This window comes from Aethalodelphis obliquidens, unplaced genomic scaffold, assembly GCF_003676395.1.
Source record: "Aethalodelphis obliquidens isolate GAN/ISIS:26980383/991018 unplaced genomic scaffold, ASM367639v1 scaffold37, whole genome shotgun sequence".
Classification (NCBI taxonomy): Eukaryota; Metazoa; Chordata; class Mammalia; order Artiodactyla; family Delphinidae; genus Aethalodelphis; species Aethalodelphis obliquidens.
In genome coordinates, this window is record NW_020837981.1 from 852,507 (window position 1) to 872,000 (window position 19,494).

Sequence of the window (19,494 nt, forward strand, 5' to 3'; positions counted from 1 at the left end):
TTAAAGGCAAAGTTTATTGGAAATACACCTCTTAATGACATGCGTCGCACCTTTTTTCAATTAGCTCATGTATATGTGGATGAATATTATTGCTAGAATTACGAAGTCTTTGGCATCAATCTATTCCTATATTTTAATACATGTAAATGTTGAGATACCATATTGACAAAAATAAGAATGGAGAGAGTTTTGCTATGGTAGTTTCTATTTGGAAAGCAATAATTGGAACCACCTGACATGCAAAGGATTTGTTACCAAGACATTAGAGTTACTCAGTTATTAAGCACAGAAGCTAATAATGTATCACATTATTTCTTTATAGGTCATGCCAGAGTAGGAGCAGTGTATCATAGATTACGGGTAGGTGAGGGATATGCCATTATTTGTAACGTGGGAGAAGAATGATTAATCCCAGGTGGGTTGGTAGATCAGTTTTTGGACCAGAGTACATGAGGAAGATGGGGATTTAGAAACCAACGTCCCTAAAACTTAATTGTGCCTGTATATGTTTTGGAAGGTCTTTGTGTAACTCCAGGGGTCTGTGTATCTAGTTTGAAGAGTTAATTGTCAGGGTGGCCTACAGTTTGAGGATTGGCTTGGGTATGTGGGTGTGGTTCCCTGTTCTTCTGCAAGGGTGGGCAGAGTTAGGCAGCTTGAGCAGGAGGCCACAGGAGCAGACAAGCTTCTTGGTGTGTGGGTGGGCAATGGCAGTGGGCAGTAAGGCTCTCCATGGGCTGTTGTTGATGGGAACTGAGGGGAAGTTGAGTTGACTTGGACTGCTCTGTGTAGTGGACCCAGCTGAATGCTGCTTTTGAAGTTTTTTTGGCCATGCTGTGCATCATGCAGGATGTTAAGTTCCCTGACTAGGGATCGAACCCGTGCCTCCTGTAGTGGAAGTGCAGATTCTTAACCACTGGACCACCAGGGAAGTCCCTGAAGTTGTTTTATATTTACTGTTTTATCTTTAAAATTACATGTGGGCTGTGTGTTTGATAGGTATGATTTATAAAATGTAAAAACATTTTAAATTACCACTTGAAATGCTTAACTTTTTAAGTACTTTTTACCTTCCACATCTTTGAGTAAAACTGATCCACTGAGGATGATGTGCCATGTTTTTCCTGTGAGTTTTTTAAGTGCCCTTGATAGATAGCCACATACCTTCACTGACAGTGAAAAATCAGTTCCCTTTCACAGAAGCAAGTGCTGTTAACAATTTCTTACATAGACTTTCATAATCTTTAATATGCACAGCATATAAATCTGTGTATCCTTAAAAACAAACACATAAATGGGAGCATGATGTATATCTGTGTATACTGTGTGTGTATAGTGTATTGTGCCTTAAAAAACACAGAAAGGGCTTCCCTGGTGGCGCAGTGGTTGAGAGTCCGCCTGCCGATGCAGGGGACACGGGTTCATGCCCCGGTCCGGGAAGATCCCACATGCCGCAGAGCGGCTGGGCCTGTGAGCCATGGCCGCTGAGCCTGTGCATCCGGAGCCTGTGCTCTGCAACGGGAGAGGCCCGCGTAAAGCAAAAAAAAAAACCACACAAAAAAAAACACAGAAAAATCTTTAAGATGTACACATCAGTATTTATAAATCTATCTTGTTCTTTTTTAGCAGCTTCATGGTTTTCCATTATATGGATGTACCATACTTTAGTCTCTTAGGGGTAGTTTGGCGGTTTATAGTCATTTGCTATTACAAATAAATGCTACTTGGAAAATCATTCTACTTATGTTTTTGAGAGTCATGTTGTCAGTATAGTGGCAGAAGATGTTTCTAGAAGTTGAAACATCTAGAATTGAAAGAGCATATACATTTAAATATTCAATTGATATTGCCAAATTTCCCACTTAACAGTGTGGCTTTTTTTTTTCCTAGCATATCATTCTGTCTAACTTTGGACTTTGTCTAGCTGAAAGTAGAAAAAAAATGTTTATTTTGGGGGTTTAATTTTTTCTGCTTTAGAATATATACATCTTTATGTTTTAAAAATTTTAAAAATCTATCTGCACATGGTACAAAATGATAGTGGTTAAAAGCTTCCCAGCCCCTTTCTCCGGTTGTCCCAGCTCTTCTTGGAGTGATCGACCATTCATAATTTTGTTACCCTTTCTGACATATGCTGTGCACCTACAAGCAATACAAACAGTTGCATATATGTGTGTGTATTTAGATCTACAAAATGATAACGTGCTGTTTTGTACCTTGCTTTTTCACTTAATATATCTTGGGAATAAGTCTATGTCAGTATATGAAAGTTTTCTTTCTGGCCTCCCTCCCTTTTTTATTTAAAAATACTGCTGCATGGTGTGTCAATTTCCCTATGTTTTGTAATTTCTTAACCAGTTCCTTGTAGTTGTCAGACCTTTGGGTTGCTTCCAGTGTTTTTGTTTTCTTTAAAAAGTTGCTTTTATTTTTCAGACAATAAACACCACTTAACTATGTGGCTGTCAACTGTCTACTAACTGAAATCTACCGTCCCTCATCTGCAGAATGGGATACAGCTTCACATTTCCTTATCTGAAACCTTTGGGGCCAGATTTGTCTTGAAATTAGGATTATTTTGGAATTTAGAAAGTGTATGTATTTTACATTAACACCCGTCAGGGGCTAGGCAGCAGTCTAATCAAGACAGCTGTTTCTTCAGGAAAAAATACTATCAGTAGCCTCACTTAGGTGAGGTCAGGTTTTGCTTCAAAATGCATTATGAGAAAACTTTGTTTTCAGAGCTTTTTAGATGTTAGAATTGTGGATAAAGGCTTGTGAACTTGTAATAGTACCTACATCAGATGGTTGCTAAGAGATCAAATGAATTAATAGATGGAAAGTATTTAGGACAGTACTGGGCACATACTGAGGCCTTAGTAAGTATATAGTTCAATTGTTTTACTTTTTCCAGCTTTATTGAAGTATAATTATTATATAACATTGTGTACTCTGATTTTTAATTGTGAATGAAATTGAGTGCCTTTTCGTAAGTTATTAATTCATTCTATTTCTTTTTCTATTGATTGCTTTTATGTGTCTCTACCTGCTTTTTCTGCTGGGACATTCATTGGACTTATCGATGTGTAAGAATTCTTAGTATATATATATTTTTCATAGAAATCTTTTAAATTAATTAGTTTATTTCTGTCTGCGCTGGGTCATCATTGCTGCGCCTGGGCTTTCTCTAGTTGCGGCGAGAGGGGGCTACTCTTCATTGCGGTGCGTGGGCTTCTCATTGCGGTGACTTCTCGTTGCGGAGCACAGGCTCTAGGCACGCGGGCTTCAGTAGTTGTGGCATGCAGGCTCAGTAGTGTGGCTCGCGGGCTCTAGAGTGCAGGCTCAGTAGTTGTGGTGCACGGGATTAGCTGCCCTGCGGCATGTGGGATCTTCCCAGATCAGGGCTTGAACCCTTGTCCCCTGCACTGGCAGGCAGAGTCTTAATCACTGCGCCACCAGGGAAGCCCTGAATTCTTAGTATATTAAGGAAATCAGCCTTTTGCGTTTCCTTCATGACTAATGATCATTTTTCATGTACTTATTTGGTAACAGTATAGTTTCTTTGGTGACATCCGCTCACATTTTTTTGCTCAGTTTTAATCGGGTTGTTTATTTTCTCACTGAATTTTGAGAGTTCTTTATTCTGGGTACAAGTATTATATCAGACATATTTATTGCAGACATTTTCTCTGACTCTGTGGCTTGTCTTTGCATTCTCTTAACAGTGTTTTTTGTAGAGCAGAAGTTACTGGTTTTGATGTAGTCCCATTTTATCAGATACTTCTTTTATGACAAGGGAGTACACTCTCCTCCCTAGGCATCCCCTTCATTGGACAGCGCTAATTGATTTGTTAAAGAAAATATTTATTTATTTATATTTACATATTTATTTATTTAGCTGTGCCGGGTCTTAGTTGTGGCACACAAGATCTACATTACATCGTGTGGGATCTTTAGTTGCGGCATGCAGGATCTTTTAGTTGCGGCATGCAGGATCTTTTAGTTGCAGCCTGTGGGCTCTTAGTTGAGGCATGCGGGATCTAGTTCCCTGACTAAGGATTGAACCCGGTCCTCCTGCGTTGGAAGCGCAGAGTCTTAACCACTGGACCACCAGGGAAGTCCCTCTAATTGACCTTTAATGCTCATCAGTCCTTTTAGTTTCTATGAATTTGAATGATTTCTACACATTGAATAAGTTTGTTCTCTCTTTGCATGACAGCCACTCAAATTAGAGGCAGCTTGCCATGTAATGGTGGCACACACCCCCCCCACACACACAAATTAAACTTTTCTCAGTACCTCAACTGTATTTCATGGGTCATGGTCTCCAAAGCCACTTCTCTATCATCTGTACAGTCGCCTTAGAAGTCAGAGGTTTTTGTTTAAATTTAGTATTTAGCACATCAGGTGATACACACTGCAATTTGCCCAACACATTAGATTTTAACCTCTTCATCTCATCTAGACCTCTTATATTAATGTGGGTTAAGATGGTTTATCTGCTTTAGTATTTCAATTTTCAGCAGCCACCACTAGAGGTAGTGTAATGTGTATTAGAATTTGGTATGGTTCTTTTTATGAGATCTCTTGGTCATTGGTTTAATTGGCAGCCTTTGTCGTCATTGGCCTCTCTGGGCTGCCTTTTCTTTATCTATATAATGATGGGTTTGGTGAAAAGTGAAAGGAAATATCTTCACTTTCTTCTAAGAAGGGTGAAGGTAGTATATACGCTGTTTGTATATACAGACTAGCATACAGTTACACAGGTGTGTGTGTATATCCATCTTCAATAAACATCAATTCATAGTCAGTCTTATTTTTATTACCACCTACTCCCTTTCAACAGTGGATTATTTTGAAGCAAATTCCAGACACTGTATTTCATACATAAATATAATTCTTTTTTTTTTTTTTTTTTGCGGTACGCGGGCCTCTCACTGTTGTGGCCTCTCTCGTTGCAGAGCACAGGCTCTGGACGCGCAGTCTCAGCGGCCATGGTTCACCGGCCCAGCCGCTCCGCGGCATGTGGGATCTTCGCAGACCGGGGCACGAACCCGTGTCCCCTGCATCCGCAGGCGGACTCTCAACCACTGCACCACCAGGGAAGCCCATAAATATAATTCTTTAACAGCTCAGCACTCCAAAAAAAAGATAACTGTAGGATCACTGTTACAGTTTAAGGTACTTAATGTGTACCTTTGTTAATTTTTACTTTTTTTTTGTTTTTTTGGTTAATTTTTACTTTTAAGACTTTTGAATAGACTATAGACAATATAAAATTCAAGAGGTATGGAAGACTTTCCCTTTATCCTTCTGTCATCCCTTTCCCTAAGGGCAACCATATCTGTAGACCTGCCTCATTCTTTTTAACAGCTATATAGTATTCAGACATGTGGTTGTATGATAATTTAGTTAGTTCTTTATTGATAGGTATTTGTATTGTTTATGAAAGCAGAAATCAGGAAACAATGTTCCTTGTTGCTTATGTTCATACTCATGGAGAGTTATTTGTAGAGTAAATAAAACAGCTTGCTTCAGGGTCAGTCTATTTCTTTCATATGTACATTTTTAATTTTAAAAAGTATTACCAAATTGCTCTCTGTAGTGATTGTACTAAGATATACTCCTACAGAAATGTAGTTTTATTTATTTTTATTGCTCTGCAGTATTTCTTTGTATTAATAGACCACTATTGATTGTACTGTTAATGGATATTTATATTTCTTTGTTTTGGAATGACGTCATAAGTGTACTTCCCTTAAGTTGAACCACGTGGAATGGCGAATACTTGATTATTTTAAAAGTGGAAGTTTCATATGGTTAAGTTTAATAAGTCGTTTAGTGCACATATGCATACATTTCTTTTAGGTAAGTACTTTGAAGTGGAATTTCTGGGTCATAGGATAACTGTTATGTTTAGCTTTTGTAGATAATTCGAGAGTGGTTGTTCCCATTTCCATTCTGAGCAGTTGAAGTTGCTTTACCTCCTCCGCAATACTTGGCACTGTGAATTTTAACTCTTTCGTTGGTTGTTTAGTAGCATCTCATTATGGTTTCAGTGGCATCTTTCTAATAACCAATGAATGTCAGTGCCTTTTAATATATTTATATTTTATATGTTTATTGAATATCCTTTTTTATCAAGTGACTGGTCAAGTCCAAGTCTCTTGATCATTTTTCTATTTTAACTTTTTATTGGATGTCTTATTGAGTTGGGGCATTCTTTACATAGTTGTAATCAACCCCCCACCCTGCCCCGGCCACCCCCACCCACACCCACCCACCCACACCCACACACAGACACACACACACACCCACAAACACACACACACACACTCTCACTCACTCTCTTTCTCTCTCTCTCTGGTATGGTAGTTCTCTTAAATAGCGTTTTTTGGTGTGTGTGTGTGTGTGTGTGTTTTAATCTTTTCTTGGCTGCGCTGAAGCATGTGAGATCTTAGTTCCCTGACCAGGGATCGAACCTGTGTCCCCTGCAGTGGAAGTGTGGAGTCTTAACCACTGGACTGCCAGGGAATTCCCTAAATAGTGGTTTTCTAATGGACATTTAATTTTCTTTTTAACATCTTTATTTGAGTATAATTGCTTTACAATGGTGTGTTAGTTTCTGCTTTATAACAAAGTGAATCAGTTATACATATACATATGTTCCCATATCTCTTCCCTCTTGTGTCTCCCTCCCTCCCACCCTCCCTATCCCACCCCTCTAGGTGGTCACAAAGCACCGAGCTGATCTCCCTGTGCTATACAGCTGCTTCCCACTAGCTATCTACCTTAATGTTTGGTAGTGTATATATGGACATTTAATTTTGATGAAATTTCTTTTGCTTTATGTTTAAAGATACAAGATGTTCCAGTACACATTATTGAATAATCCTTCCCATAGAGATTTGAAATTCTGCAATTAACATATACTGATTTCCCACAGATATTTTGCTCCTTCTCTTGTCATTTACCAATTAAAAAATGTATTTTGGAATGTTTGAAAACCGGCTAAAATTATAGATACTCTCCCTGAAAAATGTGTGCACAGGCATTTTTTTCACACAGTGTCACAAGGTTTGCAGAACCCATGAAATCATTTCATAAATCTCTGATCAAACCTCCCTTCCCACTTTTTAAATACTTCAGAGTTCACTTTACGCATGGAAGCCTTAAATTATCCCACCTGATTATTATCCTGCATAAACCCATATATACTCATATTATTGCAAGTACTGATGTGTTTTTATTTTTAAGGGAATCATCTATTTCCTTTCAAAATTAAGAATCTTAAGGGAATAATAGGCATTTAATTAATCTTTAATGTGAGGTTACTTACTGTTTTTTAGATAAGCAGAATGAGGCTCAGAGAGGAAATTCGACTTGCCAAATTTTTACACATCTAGTTATAGTTTTAGCTGTGTGGTTCAATACCATGTTTCTCAAATTCCACATAGCCTTTATTATGCTAAATTCCCTCCCTTGTGTAATACCGAATATGCAAAAGATTGAGTACCTATCCAGTGATACTAAAATCTAGTGATATTAAAAAGCATTTATTAAGTATCTTTGCAGATGGCGCTAGGCTAAGTCTTCTGCTAAAAACTTTCTACTTATCCAATCTTCACCCTTTAGGCTGAGGAAGAACAGTAGGCGTTAGAGTGTAGTTTTGGATTCCTTGCTTGAAGCTGATAGACACAGGACCTAAGGGAATATTGATGAACATACAGGTTAAATTCCACTAAGAAATGTCTCACTAAAAGATTATTAAAAATATATTTTATATGTGGCAGAGTTGTAACAGCTATGATAATTTGCATTTGTGTGATGTTCTGTAACCTGCATATATCCTTAGATACATTATCTTCTTTTATCTGTTCAACTTGTCCTTGAGACAGATTTTATTAGCTCGTTTTTTCAGATGAAGAAATTGTCCCAACTTCTTTTTTTTTTTTTAATGTTTATTTTATTTTATTTTTGGCTGCGTCAGGTCTTAGTTGCGGCTCGTGGGATCCTCCGTTCTGGCCTGTGGGCTCCTTGTTGTGGTGTGTGGGCTCCAGAGTGCATGGGCTCTGTAGTTGTGGTGCGTGGGCTCTCTAGTTTTGGCCTGCGTGCTCAGTAGTTGTGGTGTGCAGGCTTAGTTGCCCAACAGCATGTGGGATCTTAGTTCCCTGACCAGGGATTGAACCCGAGTCCCCTGCATTGGAAGGTGGATTCTTAACCACTGGACCACCAGGGAAGTCCCTGTCCCAAGTTAAGGTGACTTGCCTAAGGTCATTTTAGCCACTAAGTGGCAGAGCTGACACTCATCCATTTAACTCCTAAACTGTTACCTTTGCTAGAAATACATTACTGTTTATATAGCTGGTTTAGATTAAAACAGAGTAAACACTGATATTTATCTTCTCTGTTTACAAAAAAAAAGAGGTGTGGGGGCATACCAGGTTGGACATTTGAGCAAAGATAGATGAGTATGCTTCCTTGCTAAGGTGGTGTGAGTGAGCCTTGTTGGCATACAGAAAAGAGTTTAGCCACCTAAGAACTGGAAATAAAGAAGATTTCCGAGTAGAAATGTTGCAGAAGCCCTAAAAGTGTCTCAATAAAAGCCATTTTAAAAGAAAAAAAAACCAACTCATTTTTATTTCCCCTCCCCACCCTTGATGTTTTGAGATATAAAGTGAGTTTATCTGACAAGGAAGCTGGGATGTTTGAGGAAGGAGGGCAGTTGAAAGTAATTGCTATTTTGCATTTTAGGACAAGATAACCTTGCTTTCTCTTCTGAAGGTATAGTTAAGAATATTTCTTGAAGACCTAAATGATGAAGGACTGTAGAAAGTATTTATTTTACATATATAGAATACTGTTGTGGAAAACTTAGATAGCTTTTCTTGTGCAGAACTCTTTGTTGATTAAATTAGTTTTTATCTGTGCAGTGTATTTCTGAAGTTTAAAAATTATATAATATACTTTAATAATTAATCTGTAGGATTGTTTATGCTATATAATTGAATACATGAATAAATTGTATTTACTAGTGACATAACTTTTAGTGATAATACTTCTTTCTCTAAGGCTCTTTATTATTCTTTGCACTTAAATTTATAAGGTATACTCACAACAGTTAGATTTACATATGAAAGGCAGCCCATGAGAATAGTAACTGTTAAAACACAACACATATTCTCTGACTTTAGGGGAAATGGGAGTGGTAAGTAAAACTTGAAGTAGTAATTTTTAAAAACATGGATAATAAAGTTTACTGTAACATAACCTTTTTTTTAAGTCAGAAGGATGTTTATTACATAAAACAATTAGAAACAGCTTAAATAAATTTTGTGACATTAAGACAGTAGAATGCTATGTAACTATAAAAGTGGTGTGGTATAACATTTAGTGACATCTCATAGACGTCTGTATAGCTAGGCATGCAAAGCATTCCCATAGTCATTTTTTAGCAAATAATTCCTTTAATAATGCTGTAAAGTAGTATGGGTCAGTGGATTCCCTTTTGAGCACAGGAGGAAATTGAAGCCCTCAGGAAAACGCCCAAAGTTAAGGGTCTTGCCTGAGCTCTGTAGGGCTAGTTGGTTAGGGCAACACAAGTCTCCAAATTCAACTACTAGTGCTCTTTCCACTTGTTATAAGAGCAGTGGTATCATTTCTTCAGGTTTGGTTTTAAACTTGGCTTTGCTTCTGCCCCTTTAAGAAAGTATCAGATGCCAGAGTCAGCTTTTAATTCTTCGCTTTTCAGTATTGTATACTTACTGATTTGGTACTTCTGAGATTATGAAAACTATAGTTCCTTGCCTTTGGTTGGAAAATATCCAAGAATAAAACAGGTATACCTATAAATTAGTTGCCTTGTAGAGGTAGGTAAATATAAATTACATTTACACCCATTGGGTAGCATTAAAAATTGTACAGTGAATTCATGTAAAGCATCCCTTTGCTTTTATTTGATGGTTTGTTAATTGAGATTTGTAAATGACTTTTCTTAAATGTAGGTTTTTTTTGTTTTGTTTTGTTTTTTGGTAATTTTATTATTTGGCATAAACTTTTTTTTTTTTTTTTTTTTGGTACGCGGGCCTCTCACTGTTCTGGCCTCTCCCGTTGCGGAGCACAGGCTCCGGACACGCAGGCCCAGCGGCCATGGCTCACGGGCCCAGCCATTCCGCGGCATGTGGGATCCTCCCAGACCGGGGCACGAACCCGTGTCCCCTGCATCGGCAGGCAGACTCTCAACCACTGCACCACCAGGGAAGCCCCTGGCATAAACATTTAACCCGACTTTTCCTACTAACAAGTGCTTGGAGAATTAATTGTAGTACCAGTTTGAATCACATTTCCATCTCATTTAGAAAAATTTAAAAAATATTTCTGATGATAAAATTAAAGACAACAGAAATGAATTTCCCAAGTACAAAATGAGTAGGCAGTTTAAGATTTACCACTGGCTGATATGGATAAATAACCACTGTAGCCATGTAACTTAGGCATCAGAGCCACTGTTTAAAAAAAAAAAAAAAAAAAAAAGAGCCTTGAAGTTGTATGGCTTTTAGCATTAGAAAAAAGAATGGAAAGCAGAAATAAAGAAACCTGACCCTGGAACAGGTTTCTAGACAGAGCTGGCATGCCATATGGGCAACCCTACCCCAGAGGAATAGACACTGCCAGAATGTTTTCATTAATTGTGTTACATTGTTAAGGTTCTATTAAATAATTTTTAAACATCTTTATTGGAGTATAATTGCTTTACAGTGATGAAACATTTTTATTTGAAAAATCCATAGTATGTCTTAGAAGGTTTGGCTGAGTTATTTATATGTCATTCTGAATTGATCCTGTTTTTTAACACTGCTGAAATCTCTTGAGTTTAGGGTAACAATTTTAAGGGACTTGGATGCCTAGGGAGAGGTCACTGGAAGACATGAGAGCTGTATACTGGAAGGGGAATTATCAGATATATAAACATTTATTTTTTTCACAATTTAAAATTTTTGCAATTTTTTCATAATTAATTGTACTATTAATTAACCAAATGTCCCTTTTATTTGTTAACTTTTATATTGCTGTCACTCACATTTTTATCCTTTGACTTATTTTTCATTTTTATAGATAAAGTGGAGAACTTTAGTGAAGAACATGAAAAAAATAGTCACCATATTTACAAAAATGCTGAAGACAGTACTAAGAAACCCAATGCAGAAACAACAGTGGCTTCTGGATACAAAGCTGATGAAATCAAAGAAACAAATGATACTTGGAACTCCCAGCTTGGAAGAAGGTCAGAATCTCCATCAGAAACATCTTCAATCAAGGGATCTGTAAGAACTGGTTTGTATGAATGGGATAATGACTTTGAAGATAGCAGATCAGAAGATTGTATTTTAAGTTTGGATAGTGATCCTCTTTTGGAGATGAAGGATGAGGATTTTAAAAATCGGTTGGAAAATCTAAATGAAGCCATTGAGGAAGACATCATGCAAAGGGTTCTTAGGCCAAGCAACTGTAGGACGTATTGTAGGGCCAATAAAGCAAAATCCTCACAAGGAGCATCAAATTTTGATAAGCTAATGGACGGCACCAGTCAGGGCTTAGCCAAAGCAAACAGTGAATCAAGTAAAGATGGCCTGAATCAGGCAAAAAAAGGCAGTGTAAGTTGTGGGACCAGTTTTAGAGGGACGGTTGGACGGACTAGAGATTATACTGTTTTACATCCATCTTGCTTGTCAGTTTGTAATGTTACCATACAGGATACTATGGAACGCAGCATGGATGAGTTCACTGCATCAACTCCTGCAGATTTGGGAGAAGCTGGCCGGCTAAGAAAAAAAGCAGATATTGCAACGTCTAAGACCACTACTAGATTTCGACCTAGTAATACTAAGTCTAAAAAAGATGTTAAACTTGAATTTTTTGGTTTTGAAGATCATGATGAGACAGGAGGTGATGAAGGAGGTTCTGGGAGTTCTAATTACAAAATTAAGTATTTTGGCTTTGATGATCTCAGTGAAAGTGAAGATGATGAAGATGATGACTGTCAAGTGGAAAGAAAGACAAACAAAAAAAGATCTAAAACGGCTCCATCACCCTCCTTGCAGCCTCCTCCAGAAAGCAGTGATAATTCCCAGGACAGTCAGTCTAGTACTAATAATGCAGGTAAGACTTAAAAAAAAAACTACAAGTAAACGTGTTTTTCAGGCTTAAGTAACAGCTACTTAGTTTCCTCCTGGATACTTAGTTTTAGCTTGTTACTACATTTAATTTTAATAGGAGTACCTATTTAGTGCCAAAGATTACCTTATCCAAAGATAACAGCATTTAAATGTTAATAAAGTCCCACCTTGTAAGGAATCAGTTTGTAAATTGGGGAGTCTTTTCATATTTGTATTTTAATTCTACCATTAGCACTTGAGAATTTTAGTGTGTGTCCGTGTGTGTGTGTGTGTGTGTGTGTGTGTGTGTGTGTGTGTGTGTGTGTAGGGATAATGAACATCTTGATATTTCAGTTTTGAAAAACTAAATGCAATGGAAACATAAGGATAGATTTTGGTCATTTAGAACTATATTGATACTAGGTGGTTGTAATGAGGGAAGTATTAGAAAATTAAAATAAAAAAGCCTAATCAATAAATGTTAAAAAACATTCTAAAGAAAAATTTATGAAGTTAAGATTAAATCTTAAGAATCATCCTCGTAAGTTGACTTAATAAAATTAAAAAGTGCTAGTTAAGTATTTATACACTCTTACCAGTGAAAAATTAATTTGTCCCTTAAGATAGTAGGACCAGTAATGACTTGAAGTCCTTGAGGAGTTGATAGTCTCCACTGAGAGACAAACAAAAGAAATAGGTTAGCTTTGCTATGAGTAAGTCACTACTTGACAAGGGCTTTGTGAAGTGGATTGACTGTTGAGCGACGAAGAGTATGTGAAAGCCTCTGGGATACAGGGGTTATATTTATTTGTATTTAACCAAATACAGTTTTCCTATATCAGTTTACTTGTTAAATAGAGCTTTTGTCCTTTTAGGGTCATAGAACAAGAGTCATTATGGTGAATTAGAACTATCATAGTAGGGACTTCCCCTGGTGCTCCAGTGTTTAAGACACCACGCTCCTAGGACTTTCCTGGTGGCGCAGTTGGTTAAATCCATCTGCTGATGCAGGGGACACGGGTTCGAGCCCTGGTCCAGGAAGATCCCACATGCTGCGGAGCAACTAAGCCTGTGCGCCACAACTACTGAGCCTGTGCTCTAGAGCCTGTGAGCCATAACCACTGAAGCCCGCACACGTAGAGCCTATGCTCCGCAAGAATAGAAACTACCGCAATGAGAAGCCCACGCACAGCAGTTAAGAGTAGCCCCTGCTCGCTGCAACTAGAGAAAGCCCGTGCACAGCAACAAAGACCCAGTGCAGCCAAAAATAAATAAATAAATTAATTAATTAAAAAAAAAAAAGACTCCATGCTCCCAATGCAGGGGACCTGGCTTCTGATCCCTGGTCAGGGAACTAGATCCCTCATGCCACAACTAAGAGCCCACAGGCTGCAACTAAAGATCCCATAGTATTCTTACATACAGATTTTCTTATAGAGTGTATCATACTTGAGGCTACCTACCATTTTGCTTCATTTGGCCTAAAAATAGGTTTGCTAGATTAGAATCACTAAAGCTAGAATTACACAGGAGTAGCCCCTAGGAGCCCGCCTTACTCCCCACTGCAAAAAAATAAGAGTATTTTCAGAATTCAACGTTGTGTTGAATTGCTTCTGAAGAACTGAAGTTTGCTGCAGCCTTGCTAGTCACTTGAGATATGACTGGGTAGACAGCTTTACATTTGCTTTCTCAGGAAGATGGTTAGTAATTATGTACTGAAACCTGAGCTCCAGTTCTGCTACAGCCTTCTTAGCTCTTATCCTAACCTTGATAGCAAGTTATCGTAAATCATTAGGCTCCCTTTGAAAAACATCATGTTGATAACAAATAATGTTTAAAAATGAGAGACTGTTTGATTGATATATCCAAAGTTGGAATCTGAGTCTTCATACACTGTATGAAACAGCAAACATTTTTAAGGGTTGGGACAGAGAAAAGTCTTCCTATTTTTTTTTGAGGGGGGAATTGATAGTTCATTTTTATTTATTTATTTACATTTTTGGCTGTGTTGGGTCTTCATTTCTGTGCGAGGGCTTTCTCTAGTTGCGGCGAGCGGGGGCTACTCTTCATTGCGGTCCGCGGGCCACTCACTGTCGTGGCCTCTCTTGTTGCGGAGCACAGGCTCCAGACACGCAGGCTCAGTAGTTGTGGCTCACGGGCCCAGTTGCTCTGTGGCATGTGGGATCTTCCCAGAACAGGGCTCGAACCCAGGTCCTCTGCATTGGCAGGCAGATTCTCAACCACTGCGCCACCAGGGAAGCCCAAGTCTTCCTATTTTTAAAAAAATACTTATTTATTTATTTAGGCTGTGCCGGGTCTTAGTTGCCGTACACAGGATCCTCGTTGCCGCGTGCAGGCTCTTTAGTTGCGGCATGCGGGATCTTTAGCTGCGGCGTGCAGAATCTTTAGCTGTGGCATGCGAACTCTTAGTTGTGGCATGCACATGGGAACTAGTTCTCTGACCAGGGATCGAACCTGGGCCCCTTGCACTGAGAGCGTGGAGTCTTAGCCACTGGACCACCAGGGAAGTCCCCTTCCTATTTTTTTCTTTTTTGTTTTTGTTTAGGCTAGAAAAAAATATAGCCATTTGGAAATTAGTGTAATCCTTTGGTTAGTTTTGTGGGAGTACCACAGACCACTGAAATACATTGTACTAGGTCATTCTGTATCTTGCCAAGGATAGCTATATCCTTTTTTGGGGTTTTTTAAAAATGTGGCCTCTTCAGATGTAAGCAGGCATTCTTTGAAGGCCAACATGATTAAGTGTACTTAAATTCTAGAAAAATGTTACAGGTGCATATCACCTGATTGTGTGTGTGTGTTTGTGTGTGCGTGTGTGTGTGTGTGTTTAAACTAGACCATGCCAGTGTTAATGTTGATAGATAACTAGCAGTTATATGAACTTCGAAGAACAAATTATTCTGGAAAAGAATTGATTTTGCCAGTGAAACTGGAGCACATACACAGCAACTAGGTTTCTGATTTTCTTTTAGAGTAGGGGACAAGCAGGGAGTGAGCACGGGAGAATGAGACTTAATATCATTGGAGTATTTTGTCAACTCTGTGGTGCTTTTATTCCTTTTTTTTTCTCCCCACAATATGCTTCTTTCTCCTCAAAATGTTCATAGGTTGTCTGGTAGATAATTTGAAATAATAGAAAGCTAGCTAGTTTTGATTACCATTTCAGAAAACTTGGATTTTACAGAGGATTTGCCTGGTGTGCCTGAAAATGTGAAGAAGCCCCCAAATAAACAAGGAGATAAATCAAAGGAAAATACCAGAAAGATTTTTAGTGGCCCCAAACGGGTAAGTAAAGCACTATCGGTGATTTGTATTATTGTTGGAGGGCTCAGCTCTTTTTTTATTTAAAAATTACTAACAAACATCATGGCAATTAAATTTTGTCTTTCAGAGGATATATGTAAATTATTTTTTCAAAGCATTGTAACCATTTTTTGAAGTGTGGTAAAACATATATAACATAGTCTTTATTATATGCAAGTGTACAATTCAGTGACATTAAATACATTCATAGTGTTGTATAACCGTCACTGTTACCTATAACCAAAACTTTTTCATCGTCTCTAACAAAAACACTGTACACATTAAACAATAACTCCACCTTGACCTTCCCAGCCTCTGGTAAACACAGTTTTACTTTCTGTCTCTATAAATTTGCCTATTCTAGGTGCCTAATATAAGTGGAGTCACGCAATGTTTGTCTATCTGTACTTGGCTTATTTCACTAAGCATTATGTTGTCAGGGTCCATCCCTGTTGTAACATATATCAGAATGTTTCTTTTTTATGGCTGAATACCAAATTTTGTTTATCCATTCATCTGTAGATGGACAGTTGGGTGGTTCTCACTTTTTGGCTATTTGAGTCCCTGCTTTCAATTGATTTGGATACTTAAGAGTGGAATTTTGGGGACATATGGTAGGTCTTCGTTTAACTGCCAAAGTGTTTTCCACCTTGACTGCACCATTTTTATATTCATATTAGCAATGCACAAGGTTTCCAATGTTTCCACATCCTCACCAACATTTATTTTCTGAGTTTTTTTTTTGATAATAGCTATCCTAATGTGTGGGAAATGGTATCTCATTGTGGTTTGATTTACATTTTCCTAATTATTGATGTTGAGCATCTTTTCATGTACTTGCTGGACATTTGTATATCTTTTTTGGAGAAATGTCTATTCAGTGCCCTTTTTTTTTTTTTTTTTTTTACATTTTATTTATTTTTGGCTGTGTTGGGTGTTCATTTCTATGCGAGGGCTTTCTCTAGTTGCGGCAAGCGGGGGCCACTCTTCATCGCCAGTGCCCATTTTTGAATCAAGTTGTTTGGTTTTTTATTGTTGAGTTATAGGAGTTCTTTATATATGAATGTCTTATTAGATACATAATTTGCACATAGATGTTCCTATACTGTGAATTGTCTCTTTACTTTCTTGGTAGTGTGCTTTAATATCAGTGAAGTCCAGTTTATCTATTTTTTTCTTTTGTTACCTGTGCTTTTGGTGTCATATCTAAGAAATCATTGTCAAATTGGATGTCATGTACCTTTTCCCTATGTTTTCTTCTAGGTTTTATAGTTTTAGGTTTTACATTTACGTCATGGATCCATTTTGAGTTAATTTCTGTATATAGTGTAAGTTAAGGGTCCAACTTCATTCTTATGCATTATATAAGTCATTTTAATATGGTCCAGCATAGGTATTGAGAATAATTTGCTTGACTTTACCTTTTTTAAAAAAAAATTCCTTTACTTAAATAGCTTGTATAGTGTTAAACAGTTTTATTATTGAAAATTGCAGTTAGAAGTTGTTGACATTTTTCGTAGATTGAACTACTTTTAAGCAACTAAAGAATGAGTGTGTCCATATTATCTGGCCTCGTTTTATTTTTATTCTTTTACCTCTGTAAACAGCCAGTTAGGAATCTTTTCAGAGTGATTGTTTTATACTTTTGCAGCCCCAGGTGCTCACCCCCCACCAGAAAAAAAAAATGCTTAATGCTCATTTCAACAGAGCTAACTTGCTCTGGAGCCAGGGGCCAGGGTAGTGTGGTATAATGGCTATAGCCCTTAATGCTTAGGTGAGGTTTTGGTTTATAAAATTGTGTATGGCATGTGTTGATTTCTAGTGTAAAAGTTATACATTTTTTGGTCTCAGGATTACTTCACTTTCTTAAAATTTTATTAAGAATCCCAGAAAGCTTTTGATTATATATGTTATATTTATCAAATTGGAAGTGAAAACATATTTCAAAGATACTTATTAATAATTCACTTAACAGTAACCCATTACATGTTAATATAACATTTTAGCGAGAATTATTTTCTTAAAAATGTGGTGAGAAGAGTAGCATTGTACATTTTTTGCAAATCTCTTTATAAAGTTTGGCTTAGTAAAAGACAGGTAGATTCTTTGGGATTAGCAGATGCAAACTAGTATGTTTAGGATGGATAAACAACAGTATCCTACCGTATAGCACAGGGAACTCTATTCAGTATCCTGTGATAAACCATAATGGAAAAGAATATGACAAAGAATATATATAACAGTCACTTTGCTGTACAGCAGAAATTAACCTAACATTGTAAATCAACTATATTTCAATAAATTTTTTTTTAAAAGAGCTAGATTCTTATATCCTCTATATTCAGTATTTTTCATTGTTGTTTTAGTTGAAAAATATGAAGAAAATCCAGCCTCACATAGATAAGTAGTTGTATTTTAAGTAGCTTTTTCAGATAATTATAGACATTCTTCGTTGACATTACACCAAAATTGAAAAAAAATGGGAGTTTCTTTTATAAATAAATAAATAATTTTATTTATTTATTTATTTATGCATGCCTGTGTTGGGTCTTCGTTGCTGCGCACAGGCTTTCTCTAGTTGAGGTGAGTGGGGGCTACTCTTCCTTGCGGTGCGTGGGCTCCTTACTGCGATGGCTTCTCTTGTTGCAGAGCATGGTCTCTAGGCGTGCATGCTTCAGTAGTTGTGGCTTCTGGGCTCTAGAGTGCAGGCTCAGTAGTTGTGACGCATGGGCTTAGTTGCTCCGCGGCATGTCACATCTTCCCGGACCAGGGCTTGAACCCATATCCCCTGCATTGGCAGGCGGATTCTTAACCACTGCACCACCAGGGAAGCCCCAGGAGTTTTTCTTTTCTTTTCTAATATTTATTTATTTATTTATCTATCTATCTATCTATCCATCCATCCATTTATTTATTTATTTGGCTGTGCTGGGTCTTAGTTGTTGGCATGTGGGATTTAGTTCCCCAACCAGGGATCGAACCCAGGCACCCCCTGCATTGGGAGCGCAGAGTCTCACCCACTGGACCACGAGGAAAGTACCTACCCCAGGAGCTTCTTAAAGATTAGTTGTAACTTGGAGTCTAAAACCGTGCCAGTGAACCTTTCATAATGTTGCATTAAAATCTGTTGGTCTGTCTTGCCTTTGAATGGATCTTTTACACATGCATGCTTTGTAACATTATACATTGGTCATTTGGAAAATACTGGTTAGACTGATTTATCTAAATCTTTCAGTGGTGACACACTTCATTATACAGTATCAAAAATATCATTAATATCACTGTCAAACTCATTAGAAAAGTCTTTTAAGTATTGGGAAGCTATCAAGTTCACAGTTCTCCAGAATTTTAGTTTTTGCTTAAAAGTTGAAATTTTTTCATTGGCAGAAAATACTTCAGGGAAAATGACTGGCAATGACAGGCCTACTTTGTTCATTTTTGAGAAAATGTCTGCATAATACCCAAGTCTGTATAAGCATAGTTTGTCAGTTTTGTTTTTTTTTTTTTTTTTTTTTTTTAGTTTGTCAGTTTTTTAAGTAAAGAATGGTGTTCAGGAAAAAAGTGGCTGGTTCAGCTTGAAAGTTGAGCCAGTAGTGGTTTTTTTTGATACAACCACACTTTATATGCAACAGAAGTGTTTTAGGCACACTGGTTTTGTCACATAGACCATTAGTGCACTTAGGGTTACGATTTAATCACTAATTTTCACTCCTTTATCAAGGGCTTTTTTCTTATGTGAAACTGGCATTTTATTTTTTAACTATGAAGTGTGTAGCAGTGAAGAATATGACTACTTATATACAGTTCAGAGCCCCTGCCTTGATTCATGCTAAGACACCAACAGCTTTACCCAGCATTGCTTTTGCACCATCCCTGCAAATATCAACGAAGTGAAAAAGGCAAACAACATATTATTATTGTGAAAATGGTTTTGTCTTTGTAGACACCCTGGAAGAGTTTCCTGAGTCCTTTAAAGCATTCTACTTTATTTCTCCCACCTCAACTTTTTATTATAAAAAGT

The 19,494-nt window shown here is 37.5% G+C and overlaps 1 protein-coding gene across 4 annotated transcripts in view; it reads left to right on the forward strand.

Annotated features, from left to right (window-relative positions):
• WAPL (WAPL cohesin release factor) overlaps window positions 1–19,494 on the forward strand; it is a 77,090-nt gene that overhangs the window by 13,462 nt on the left and 44,134 nt on the right. For 2 of the 4 annotated variants that reach the window (XM_027129685.1, XM_027129682.1), the window contains exons 3-4: window positions 11,110–12,153; window positions 15,337–15,455. In XM_027129685.1, coding sequence (XP_026985486.1) covers window positions 11,110–12,153; window positions 15,337–15,455 — 1,163 coding nt within the window. The remainder of the gene's footprint in view (window positions 1–11,109; window positions 12,154–15,336; window positions 15,456–19,494) is intronic. The other 2 variants (XM_027129686.1, XM_027129683.1) reach the window with 1 other exon arrangement.